At 46.3% G+C, this 13,664-nt stretch overlaps 1 protein-coding gene across 6 annotated transcripts in view; it reads right to left on the reverse strand.

Moving 5' to 3' along the window:
• Nucleotides 1-7,983: 7,983 nt before the first annotated feature.
• DLG3 (discs large MAGUK scaffold protein 3) overlaps nucleotides 7,984-13,664 on the reverse strand; it is a 53,644-nt gene continuing 47,963 nt past the window's right edge. For 5 of the 6 annotated variants that reach the window (XM_010821843.4, XM_010821842.4, NM_001192236.1 and 2 more), the window contains 6 exons: nucleotides 13,432-13,482; nucleotides 12,885-12,986; nucleotides 12,229-12,401; nucleotides 11,728-11,837; nucleotides 11,303-11,394; nucleotides 7,984-10,237 (listed from right to left, as the gene is read on the reverse strand). In XM_010821843.4, the coding sequence (XP_010820145.1) occupies nucleotides 10,131-10,237; nucleotides 11,303-11,394; nucleotides 11,728-11,837; nucleotides 12,229-12,401; nucleotides 12,885-12,986; nucleotides 13,432-13,482 (635 nt within the window). In that variant the 3' untranslated portion in view covers nucleotides 7,984-10,130. The remainder of the gene's footprint in view (nucleotides 10,238-11,302; nucleotides 11,395-11,727; nucleotides 11,838-12,228; nucleotides 12,402-12,884; nucleotides 12,987-13,431; nucleotides 13,483-13,664) is intronic. The other variant, XM_024987855.2, reaches the window with a different exon arrangement.

Below are 13,664 nucleotides of genomic sequence, written 5' to 3' on the forward strand. Positions count from 1 at the left end.
CCTTTTGGAAGGGCATTTGAGTAGAAAGTGCAGGAAAACTAACAGTGAATATATCCCTACTAAGCACGGAGCCCTTCATGTGTGCCATCCCATCTAATTGTTGTCACCCCTGGGAAGGAGGTGGTGCCATTCTATTGTTGCTGTTCCTTCCTTCTTTCCTTTCTTTCTCCCTCCTTCCCTGTCATTCCCTGTCATTCTGTGGGCAACAGGCTCAGAGAGTTTAAGTCACTTAATCAAGGTCACACAGCAGGGAAATGGCAAAGCCATGATTGAAAACTAGATGTGTTGGACCCTTGCTCTTTCTTTGCCTTCATGCTACCTTTTCTCTGAACCATCTGAAGTCTGCCTTCTTAAATTCTAGAGCAAAATACCTTACTATGTCCAGCCTTATGCTGTCAAAAATCCAGAGCTATTATGGTTACTCTTCGTTTCCACTTCACTAATCAGTTGTTTGTTATTGGTCAGAATTAGGTCATGGAGAGCAAACAGTTTGCTTGTGGATTTACTTTCTGAGGGGAAATATTGTCAGCAAGACAAGTAAAATATTTCAAAATGTTCTGCTTTTAAGCAAATGAAACAATAGAAGTCCTGGACAAAGTACCTCATTGCTGCTAAATCTTGCCCAATGCCATGTTTGTGATCTGTGTCAGGAATACATCAGCCATTTCTCCCATTTTGTAAAGTGCTGTGTGACATGCTTACACTATTACTCCAGCTCCTTTCTCCTTTCAACTTCACCAAAACTCTGTAGAGGACTCTGTCCCCACGTTTGTGGATGTCTATGCCTGGTGTGCTACGGTTCATGGGGTCGCAAAGAGTCAGATAGGACTGAGCAACTGAACTGAACTGAACTGAACTGAAGCACACAGCACAATGCCATCTCCCATTCTCAAGGGAGTCTTTCTTTACAGTGTGCTCCTGATACCAAATTCTAGTTGTGTTTCATTCCACCAAGTCTTAATGACATCTTTTAGTTGGTATTTATTGCCTTGAGGTAAAATTTCAATATTACCTCGTAATACTAGGTTGAGCCATATGAAGTTGCCATTTCTGTAAGTCAAAGCAGTAGAATATTGGCAATTTCATGTGGTTCAACCCAGTGTATGTGCTGTGCATTGATACACAAACAGCTTAAGCCATAAATTCTACTTATGACTTTTCCCAGATGTATTCTCCCAAGACTGAACAGGCACCTCTTCCATTGCTGTTCTTGTTGTCATAACTGATATCATAGTAATTGATTTTATATTATCAGGTCATTTTCCTCCTTTCCCCTCCATTTTCAATTTAAAGTTCTCTTTATCAGATCAGCAAGGCTTTGGGTAAACACATTTTTCCCAGTTATCATAGAGAACTCTGTCCCTAGCCAAGAGCCCAGCAATCCAATATTTTAAACTATAGTCCAGACAAAGAAATCCTATTCTGCAATTCCATCTCTATAGGCAGCTATTTCACCATTCATATTTTCTTTTCTAAAGTATCAGTTTTCTTTTGTAAGGGAAAAAACACTTGATTGATCATGTCATTGAATTTTCCGGTCACAATAGTCATTGGGGATGGTTTCTATGTCTCCTTTGGTGGGGCCATTCATTTCTATCAGATGTCCACCTGTTAAGAGGTGAAAGAAGGTGGAAATGGGCATTTGGTTGATAGCTTTACCATGGCTCTCTGCTAAACTGCAATGAAAATACATGATCAGAGAAAATATTCATACTATGTCGGCATACTTCTGGCCCCCTCCACATTGTCAACCCAGAAACCATCAACCATTCATTCATCTGTCCATCACTGAGTAATTGTGGTTTAGACCCAGATCCACCCTCAGTGAACTGGTTAGGCTTACAATTAATGTATTATAATGATTATAATATTAAAGCTAGAATGTGACTAATATAAAAGTAGGGGAAATGTGTTGAGATTACCAAAGGAGGGGATCAGGAAATATTTTGTGAAGGTTGAACTGGATTTGGACATAAGGGACAAGGGGAAGAGTATTTTAGGCAAAACAAAACAACAACAACAAAACCCCAGCATGGCAAAGGCATAGTCTTCCGGTAGTAGAAATGGTGGGTCCCTTTTATGTGCAGTATAGAGTGCTTAAGGTAAATATTGGGGGAAAACTTTGAAATATAGGTTGGAAGCAGATTGTGGAGGATCTCCAACACCTGACTAAGGCATTTGAACTTGATTCTCTAAGCCATGGAAGAATTTGAGCTGGGGAGTTGTATGGTCAGAGACAGACTGTGGGAACATCAGGGCAACAGTGCATGAAGTGGATTGGAAGGGAGAGTCTCAGTTCAGTTCAGTCGCTCAGTCATATCCGACTCTTTGCGACCCCATGGACTGCAGCACGCCAGGCCTCCCTGTCCATCACCAACTCCCGTTTACCCAAACTCATGTCCATCGAGTTGGTGATGCCATCCAACCATCTCATCCTCTGTCGTCCGTCCCCTTCTCCTCCTACCCTCCATCTTTCCCAGCATCAGGGTCTTTTCCAGTGAGTCAGTTATTTGCGTCAGGTGGCGAAAATATTGGCGCTTCGCTTCAGCATCAGTCCTTCCAAAGAAATCCCAGGACTGATCTCCTTTAGAATGGACTGGTTGTATCTCCTTGCAGTCCAAGGGACTCTCAAGAGTCTTCTCCAACACCACAGTTCAAAAGCATCCATTCTTCGGCGCTCAGCTTTCTTTATAGTCCAACTCTCACATCCATACATGACTATAGGAAAACCGTAGCCTTGACTAGATGGCTAGAGGAAGCCTAATTTGTAAATCATTATAACGTCTCTATTTCACCCTTTTATAAGGCCCCACACTCTTCATGAATAGCACTTATGTTTGTAAATATCTATTTCTATGACTGATGCCTGTCTCCTCCACAGTGAGCTCTATAAGGGCAGACTTATCTGTTTTGCTCACTGTTGTATCCCCAGGGCCTGACACAGGGAATTGTGTTTGTTGAAGGGATGAAATAATGAAGAATCGAATTGGGATAATAGCAGTAAAAACAATGATGGTGGATGTGAGGACTATTAGACATAGACATGATGCAAAGATTTCAGGTCTTGGTGGGGAGAATGTTTCAACAGTGTGAAATATGGTAGAGCGCTTTGTATACCTCTGTAAAAGTATAAAATCTGTTGGTTTGGAATTCATGACTTGTGAGAGCAGTTTCAGTGGAGTAGTGAGGGCAAAAGCCAGACTGCAAAGAATAATACCAAGGTGGGAAGTAGTAAGAAATAGATGAGGCAGCACAGCAAAGCAGCAAAACACAGAACCAAACCACCCAAGTTAAAATCCTTGCTCTCCCACTCACTAGCTGTACGACTTTGGGTGAGGTGCTTAACCTCACTTTGGACCTGTTTCTTGCTTATAAAGCTTCCATAACAACAGTTTATAGAGTTGTTGTAAATAAGTAAATACATGCAAAGCTGGTAGAGCAATGCCTGACACCTATTACAATAAGTCCTTCTGAAGGTTTGTAATTATTTGGCTCTTGCTCTCTAGCAGGGTCACGTGTTTCCCTGCACCCACTAACTCTTGACACCCTCTTGTCATTCTATTTCTCCACAAGATCTGAATTTCCCAGCTCCAGGAAAGGCTTCCTATCTTTAATACAGCAGCCAGAGTGAGGTGGGGTTTTTACCTTCTTTTCTGTTGTTTCGCAATCTTCCGCTCATTAGAGTCTTGACTGTGTTTTTTATTCCCCTTTACCTTCTCTATTATAGTCTGTTATTCTCTGAAAATGGTGGGGTGAACTCTAGTAGACCCCAGAGAGGGAGGGCCTTTTTTGTCTCCTCCACTTAACAGCAAGGGGGTGGGTTCCCCCTTGACTTTTTTAGGATCTTTTTTACCTTTATATTTTGAGTTTATTTACTTGGAGTTTTCCCCTCATTCGGCCTAAGAAACTTCAACCTCTCTGATAGGTCAAAGGTAAGGGAACCTTTTTTGGTGTGGGAATCTTTTTAATGCTTCAAGAGCTGAAAGTTGAAAAGCACGCATTTAACAAACACAAAGCCAGCAACTGCTCTAAAAGCCCAACCTGGGGCATCACTGCCTGCAGGGCCTCAGAACCAGGAAGCACTTCCTGGTTGGAGTCTCATAGCTGACAGCCCTCACTCTAGAGAACCACCACCAGGAGCTACTATTTGTCACCATGTGGCACCTACACTCTCCTTAGGAGGGCGTCTAGTGGCATGTTTGACACCTCTATTTCCGTATTTTCCTAGCACAATTTCTTTGAGGGTAAGTAATCAGAATCGGCACCTTCTTCTATCAGTTTTCTATTTTTCAAGCTGTCCTGGGATCCTACACTTCTACCCAGCTGGAAAAAGGAAATTTCCCACATCCTAGTCCACACGCCTATGGATCCTTTTCCTCCCTCCTTTCCAGCAGGCAAAAAGCATGTTATGTTTGATCATGTATAAACCTAATGTGCTCTTGGGCTGTGTTCTTTGGCAGCTGTATTTAAGCCTCTCACATCATCTGCATCACTGTTCATTGGTTTTTTCCAACTGCAAATCCACAAAAGGCATGAACTGTCTTTTTGTGAGGGATTCTGCATAGAATTCTACTTTATCATCGTCAATGACCTTAGAGCTGGGAGTGGCTGTAGAGCTCATTGGTGCAACTTCCTCCTGTTTTAGGTTAAGACAGTGAGGCCCAGAAAGGGGGAGTTCATTCACCAAACATTTATTGAGCATCTAGCATGTATTAGCTGCTGTGACGGATACAAAGATACATCAGATGCAATCCCAGCTTTCTAGCACCTTTCTGTCTAGTTGAAGAAGTACATTATGGACAAGGAAGAACATGTTCGTATAAACTGCTAAAGTGGTGCAAAGGAAGGGAGGGGGAAGGTCTTCTGTAAAGACCAGTGGCATTACCATGAAAAATGCCACTGAAGCTGCAAGTTGAAGGGTTCCATAGAGACCAGGACTGGAAACATTCCAGACAGAGGCTTTGCTCACAGGTTAAAAGGTAAGTCTAGACTGGTTTATAGAGAAACATAAAGTAATATGGAAAAGCAGATCAGGGCCTGCGGAAGGTGTTCAGTATATTCCTCCCCCACAACCCAGACTCCTGTCACCAAGCTGGCCCTGCTGAACTTATAGCTCTAACCTGAATGTCACCTTCTCAGAGAAGCCTTCCCTGGACATCGTCTCCTCTCTATTGCCACCTCCTATTTAGTTCTTTCACAGCATTTAGTATAACATGTAATTATATACTTAGTTACTTGTTTGTTGCCCTCTCCCCACTAGACTAGAAGCCCCTTGAGGGCAGGGACTGTCTTCCTTTGATTTGCCATTGTATTTCCAGCACCAAGCACAAGGCCTCTCATGAGGAGCTCGCTGGTCATCGCTCTTCTTATTGTGAGGGTAGTGGCAGTGATAATGAAAACAAAGCACTAAATTGAATGGACACCTTAAAAAAAATCAATTTTCAGTAGGAGATTGGATATGATAACCAAAGGAGAGAAATTAGATTTTGAGCCTAGGTGACTAGGAAAATGCTGGCATTTAGGATGGGGGAGAAGAGTAAAGGAGTCTTACTGGAAGCCAAAATGCTCCAGGGAGGAATGGAATAGGGGGTGCACAGAAAGATGTTTATCTTTCTGTGATGCTGAGACAGGAGTCTTTGAAAATCATTTTTGGGAGGTCCTAGCTGAACCTGAGAGTTTTTGGTTACCTGATAAACTTGCACTGAACCAATGAATGATCAGTAAGAGGGAGCAGAATTGGAGATTGTTCAGTTCCTGGTGAGAAGACAGCAGAGTGAAAAGAAAGGGAGCTCAAGAAGAGGAAGCAGTTGGCAATGAAAAGGAGTCCTAATTGACAGAGCAAGATCAGAGAAGTAGCAGGGACTCCAGAACGGAAGTTCTCCACAAAACAGAAAACAGCATTCACCACAGGTTTGGACCTCATCAAATCTCTTCCCTCCAAGCTTGAAGGGAGGATGGTTGTGGCAACAGAAGGCCAGTCCCAGGAGAGCATCCTCTTGCACTTGCTCTTCACTACCAGCAGGCAGGTCTGAATCTTTCTTCTCAAACCACCCACTTTCCAGTCCTCTGACATGTACTACAAGATGCTTCTGAGAGTGCCAGGATGGACAGGACACAGAGGGACTCCATTAGGTCTAACATGTAAAAAACCAGTGGGTATCAACCCAATGCTGCAGATAAAAATCTAGTGAGGGCTTCACTGCTGAACAGAGTATCTTCTGTGACAACTCTTGCTATCAAGACCACAATGGTTCCACAAGAATCAAGACACGTGGGGTGGGGGGATGGGGAGGGGGCACATCAGTTCTGCTATTTCTGGGAAGTGATGAAGATGAGAGACTTTTTGAGGAAATTAGAATTTTAGCTTCACGGTGTTACCTGGAATAGAAGTCGTAGAGGTGCCACAGAACTGACTGAATAAGAGGATTAGTGGCATCGAGGTCACAAAATCCTAGGTGGGAACATAGATAAAGGACAAAACAAGGGAGCAACTGAGGCAAGCGCACCAGGCACCCAGGCGAGCATCTCCTATGGGCACTTGCTCCTGGGGTTACCTTGAGAAAGCCTAGGCTCTCTCAGCAGCCAGTCTGACACCATGGACCTCCAGTGGCTGGCACCAGGCAAGCACTGTCCCTGTGGAGAGGGCTCCATTGTCCTTTAACACTAGCATTTGTGCTCAAGGAACCCAGTGTCCCTTTTCAGTCCCCTCCTTTTTTGCTTGACTTTGACCCACTCAGGATACACTCCCTCTAGTCTCTGCCCAGTCCTGCAGCTCAGCCCCCACCTTCCTCTGTATCTGACGTATTAGCTTCATCTTTGAGCATTAACTTCCACACTTGTTTTGGGCAAAGATTTTGCTTTCATTAGCTAATTTCTTGAACCACTTTCACCTTAAGATAAAGTTGGTCATTTGTATCTGTAATTTATGTAATCATGAGATCATCCTAGCAATGTTTTAAGGTCTGTTAAACGAAGAAGCCAGGGTGTGACTGGCTGTGTTGTCAGCAGCAAAGCCTGGGAGAGAAGGCAGTGTTGCCTCCCTGTGGAGATGGTGGTGGTAGAGATCAGGGTCAGGGTGTCCACCTCTGCTCTTTTCAACTTGCTCAGCATCTTCCTGCCGGGGCTGCATTCTCTCCTGCCGCACCGCCTCCAGGAGGGACAGCAGCTGTGGAGCCAGAGTCTCAGCACAGCAGGATCAGAGGCCAGCTCTCTGTACCCTTTGCACTTAGGAGCCAGATTTCCTTAAAACCCCACAGAGTGCTTTGGGGACTTCTTTTTGTCAGGCTGCCTTCTGGTGAATGAGAGAATGTGTGAAAAGAAGCACCCTGCAAACTGCCACGTGCCCCAAACAGCTACGGAGTCATCCCCACTGCAGTTCAGCCCCCACACACTCAGTCATCGCTCTAGACTTGAATCATAGCAGGACGACCTCAGGCTTCTGCACGCAAGCTGCAGGGACATCAGCCAAGTCACAGACACCTGCTCCAAGTGCTCCTCCTCTCAGCAGAGGGCTGCCAGAATGACTGACACCCTGCTCTGCAACCTGGTCCCATCTCACCCTTGGTTCCCCTGCACAGTAACACTTTCTGGTAGCTGGGTTTGCTTACCATATTTATTACTCAGATTTCTGCTGCTCCCTTGGCTCCTGCTTTCTCTAACAAATATCTGTGCTGCAGTAGACACCTCCTGTCTTGTGTACCTTTGGCATTTTGCCCCAAAGGACGCGGATGCCCTCCACACACACCTGGCCAGCAGTACTGGAGACAGTGTTCGGGGGCGGGGGCAGAAGACTGAGCATACAGCCTTCACAAAGGGCCTGTTAAAACCACAGGAGTCGAGAGCCATCCAGAGGAAAACCTGACTTGGGCAGCTGATGGTCACTAGGGAGAGAGCCTTTTGGCCCCCAAAGTTTTGGGGCATTTTTCCCACTGCTCTGCCCCACCATCCCCTCTCAACTACTTTAAGAAGGTCTCTGAGCCACAGTTCATCGCAACTATCATTTATTAAAAAATATATGTCTCCTTGGAAGGAACACTGGTCAACCAACTAGTGTCATGCTTGCTTTGAATCTCTGCTTTTCTTCCCTGGGAGGGGTAGAGGGTTGAGCATCATTCAGACTACATCACTTCACATCAGAGAAATCAACAACATTCCCAGCTTACCCCCTCCTCACCAGAGTCATCATCGGCCACCACTTCACCCCTCCTGCCTTCAATCCAGTGCACTGCCCAGGGAAAGCTGCCACCCTTTCTTTACCTACACTCTGGGCCCCAGACTTTACACTTAGCCTAGTCATGCTGGTAGGAGAACTGTTAATAGATTGCCTAAGTTTGGATGGTAGCACTCAAAGCATCTTCAACATGTGTCGTTTGCAGTGGTTGTGACACAGTGGGCTAGGAAACAACAGGCTCAACCCTAGGGCTGAGCGTATCCACTCTCTCCTCCCCTGTGTTGCGCCTCCAGTGTGGAGCTGAGGGAGGTATGGTGGCTTCAAAGGAGCACAGGAGGGTGGCATGGGGCCTGAGCCATACCTGCTGCCTGCATCTGTGGTCAGAGAAAAAAAGCCCCTTGACCACAATCACCGCCGTATGACTCTGGGAAAAAGCAACAAAGCTTCACATCTCAACAGTAAGTGAATCTTAGCTCTATAGCTCAAACTGACAGCATTAAAAGTCTACTTTCTTCTTGAAGAAACAATAAGCTACCAGCTTTTACTGAGGGGGTGGGGTAGGTAGGGCATATGAAGCAGCTGTGGAAAAAACCCAAATCAAACTTTTCATCACGCGGCTGGCCAAGCTCAGGGCTCTCCCACTGTCCCAGCACAGGGCTGGACAGCAAATGACTCCCCATCCCTGCCAGTGGGCCCCATGACAGGGCCTCAGCTGAGCCCAGCACGTCCCTGGCAGGTGAGTGAAGGGACACAATAGGAGCCCCGGCTCCTGTCAGTTCTCACCTGCTCCCCCTTCTGCTGATGGGACGGCCCAACCTGGGTCACGTAGTCTATCACGAGGTCCGGCTCTTCCAGAACATTATGAGCCTTTAGAACACAGTCAAATTGGATTCTACGCATTCACTTAAATAGTAAAAGTAAAATTTGGAAGAATGAAAAGGCTGACACAGTAGCACAACATGGTTTTGGTTTAACAGCAGCTTAAAAATGAACAAAAAGGAAACCTCTCATGCAGACACATCAGGTGGCATAAAACAATCAGCAATTTAATATGGCAGGAGCACCGTTAGCCATTCTCTGGCTCCCCACATGCGGGCCTGACTTGCCCCAAGGGCAGCATCAGCTCTTGGGTCACGGCTCCAAGCATCTGACCCCTGGGCAAAAGCCCTTTCTCACTGTCCTCTGGCTGATCCCTCCTAGAGAAAAGCCTAGCTCTCAAGGGAATGACCAATGTGGGTGCCCTCAGTCCAGCACTTACTACCACTTTCACTTCCTCCCCAACCAGTTGGGATATAAGATGCCATCTGATTAGAATATGAAAATTAAAGCATTTCTCTAATAACACAGTACCATTGATGAAGTCTCCATAGATTTTCTAGTCCAAATGCGTGTGAATATATATATATATATTATATGAGAGAGTATAATATATATATATAATAATTTCTATATATTTTATATAAATTACATATATATATCTATATATAAATAAGATACTTTCTGTCGCCATGACACCGCGCCGTCCTGAGCCGCAAGGCCACATACAGATCGTAGCAAAGCCCGGGAGCCTCTCCTCATGTGGTGTGAAGGGCTCACTTCACAAGCCGTGCAGCCGTCCAGTCTGTCTTTCCATCAGTCCTCCTCTCTTCTCTTCTGCTTGGTTTTTATGAAAACAATGACTCTGATGGATTTGCACCTGTGCTAGTGCTTGGGAAAGGTTCATGCAGGCATGGGCACAGTCACATGATGAGTGAGATGGCATCATCCCAAAATTAAACTGAAACAAAACAAAAATTTAAAAAAACAGAACAGGACTAGAAAACTTAATTTTTGGACATATCTAAAAAAGGGGACAAGAACAGTAGTCATTTGTTCTCCCCGTGGGGACAGGAATGAAGAGGGAGGAGGGAAGAGGGACTTGATTTCTTCTGCTCACAAGAGAATGGTTGGAGGGGATTCTTCAGAGTTTTTCAGGGGATGGGACCCAAATGTAGTGCCCAGACTGGTCCTCAATGATTTGTTTGATTTTGTTATAAATCTCTTCCAGTGAGTCACCCTGTACAATGGCTGAAAAAGAAAACAGAATTATCATTATGGTCCACAGCAACCCCTCAAACCCTGACAGTCTGGTTCATCCCAACCAGCCCATAGTTCAGCCCAGCTTGTTCACTAGGTGGCAGTCCAAGAGCCTGGGGCGGTGGGGAAGCTAGCGGGCACTCAAGGCCCAGGGCCTGAAGTCAACTTGCTGAGACAGTGACACTGGGCGGCAATGAGTAGGAAAATGTGTTGCTCAAAAAAATGTTTACTGAGCACCCATTAGATGCCAGACCTTGCAGTTTGTACTGCTCTTGGCTGCCATAAGGCCAGCAGCTGGCAATTCTGATGCAGCCTCATTGGAAGATTTGGAAAATCCTGGTTATCCAGAGCAGGAGCTGCAAGTCACAATTTCTGGCAAGATGCAGTGCTCCTGGGGCCATCACATCTGCATTATGTCAGAGGTCAGCGCAGCAAACAAGGACACAGTGGCTGACAGAGAACGGAGCTCCAGGACCCAAGGTATGCGAGAACAGTTATGAATCCTGTGGCCAGCTAACCTTGTAGCATCACCAGCTAGAGTTTACTCAGCACCAACCTGCATACATAGGTCACCATACTTCAAAAGGTAAGCAACATATTACACAGAAACCTTCCCAACCTTTTAGGAACTGCCCTTCTAAAGTAGGTGACCATATAAACATGCACACACATGTGTGCACACACTGACAGAGAACACCTGAACACCACACCAGGCAACCATCATCATCAACAAATGTTCACTCAGCACGTAAAACATGCAATCAGCCAATGCTGGATGGGGGAGCCTGGGGGGGCAGGAAAACAAACTAAAACAGGGAGCTACAGTCTAGGAAGACACGAAGACAGAATGCACAAAACAATCAAAGTGTTTGCTGATGATGGTTGAAACTATAAACTGGCTAAACTACTCTGGCTGGAGGGCACTCGAGTACTTTGGAAATGCTCGAGCTCAAAAGCAGCCAGAAACTGTGCCAGGCATCTAGGCCTCTTGGAAAAACCTCATAGAATAGGTGTCTGCCTGCTCCCACACCCAAGCTGCACAATGGGGAGACTTACCTGTGAAGTATTCTCCAAACTCCTGCTCCAGTTTCATGGCTTTGTCATAGATCTTATTTGCTTGTTCATATGTCTGCCTTCGGTTCATTTCCCTTCCAAAGATACAGAAGAACATAGTACCAAACTAGATTCTATGTTTTGATTAACATAAAGGGTTGCTCCAGGCCCCCTGGAAAGCTGCTTAGCTGCCCTCTGAGAACAGTAGTGGCCTAAGGCTCAACATCTTCCCCAAACTTCTAGGTCTTAAAGCTTAACTAGGGGCACAAGCATGAGGACACAAATCCAAAGGAGCCTCCAGTGAACAGAGAGGGACACAGACTTTCCACTGAGTACCCACTGGGTCTTACCCCTGCCCAACAAACCACTTGATTTTTCATTGCCTTTCCAGAGCCCTCTCCTAGCTGAGAATCTCAGCAAATACTTACATAAGCGCTTCAATGGACTTGGGCTTGATGAAGATGGCAATGGGGTAAAGTTGCGACTGCTGCAGCCTCTTGATAGCATTGCCAGAAACATCTAATATGCAGTGCTTGCCCTGAAAAAGAAAGGACTGCCATCAGTCCACCTAGTCTCCATCTACCCATGGTGCTGACCCCAACATCCACCTGTGAGAAATGTGGGGCCACCTAGAGAGGCCTGGAAGATTCTACCTCTGAGGTACCCAGGCTCCACATTTGGCTCCTACTATCCAGAAAAGGCCACATCTGTAGATGCAGGCAGGGTGATGCTCTGGGGTGAGTTGCACAGAGGAGAGAGACATCTCCAACCAGGGGCTGGGAACATGCAGAACAGGCGTGGTTTTGGTCAGCACTGCCACTGGCTAGGCCATGTGCTGGAAGGATGAGGATCCATGCGGCATTCTGGCAGGAGCATTTCTGTGCCTCCCTTCAGGGGTAATTTTGTAGAGCGACCACTTCTCTCCTTACCCTCTCCGCAACTGCCCTCACTGACTGGATGCTGGTCCCATAGAGATTGTCGTTGAACTGGCCTGCCTCAATGAACTTGTTGTCCTGAATATCCTTCTCCATCTGTTCTCGGGAGACCACAAAGTGGTAGTCTTGCCCATCCACCTCATTATCACGCCGAGGCCGGGTAGTATCTGCAGGAAGAGAGGAAATGCTCTGTGGCACAAGGACAATGTGCCAAGCCCTCACGCCACCAAGGGCTGACTTGTTTGCCCCCCTGCAGGGCCCCAGAGTCACTCCAGATGAATGGGGCAAAGAGGCTGGGAAGAAGTTTCTCTTGCCTATATCTCTTCTAATCACCAGGTCTCACACACACAAGGAGCTATCTGCTTTAGCTTCAACTGGACCAGAAAGATGGGGTTTCCTGGGCCAAGATCTGGCAGAGAGATGGTGACAAATGTGGTACAGGAGCCAGCAAGCCTAACAAGCTGTCCCAGTGGGCTGGGACAGCTTTGGGGGAATATATGGCTGCCTAATCTCTTCTGGGGGGTTGGAAGTACCCTATTCCCAGAGATACCTAGAACCCAGCCGCAGGCCCTCTCCATAAAACATGAGAGCAACAATAATTCCCAGGACACCAACGCCTCCCCCCTCCCAAAGACACCCTGGGCTCTCACGTGGTACACAGGATCCAAATTTATGTGGAAATTCCGAAATTAGGTCATCGTTGACTCTGTCCTTCATGGGGCCCAGGATGATGACAGGCCTTGCATAGTGAACTGGGGAGCGAGCATGGAGACAGTCAGTGAGGCCCTCACCAGACGGCCTGACCTCCCTCCTCGTCTGCCTAGAGCAATGAGGTGCTGGAGCCACTGCTCAGACAGAGCAGCACATCTTCAACCATTTTGCCTTTTAACTACAAAGACATCAAAGAGGCTTTAATTTGAGAATATCTAAGTCCAAGGCAAGTATGAAATCAGAGGCGTCTCCCTTTCCGACAGATTCAGGAGAAATCTGTGCATGGGCACCAACAGCTAAGCAAGGTTTTTCAGAGCAGCCATTGAAGAGAGGGACCAGAGCCTCTCTTTTAGCAGTGGCCACACACCCACTGAAATTGACCTTCGCCATCTCTCGTCAATCTCTCCTCTGTCTCCATGGCCAACCAGTTTGGGTCCCATTACTACCAGATTAGCTCAAAGGCAAGACTCTCAGAAGGGGGCTTACTTTCTTGCCGTGTCACTGGCTCATATGACAGAATAGCATCCTCCTGTCCTTCTGCAACAAAAATTGAAGACATGTTAGCACTTTATAATCTGCCTCCTTGTATCCTCATCTCCCTACAACATTCACTGCACCCCAACCTCTACCAGAAAACAGCCTTGTCAACTGGTTCTTGCTAACAATTGTGCCGTGGGCTTGTCTACTGCCTGCTGGAATGAAAGCACAGGAAACCATTC

Source organism: Bos taurus, chromosome X, assembly GCF_002263795.3.
Source record: "Bos taurus isolate L1 Dominette 01449 registration number 42190680 breed Hereford chromosome X, ARS-UCD2.0, whole genome shotgun sequence".
Lineage (NCBI taxonomy): Eukaryota > Metazoa > Chordata > Mammalia > Artiodactyla > Bovidae > Bos > Bos taurus.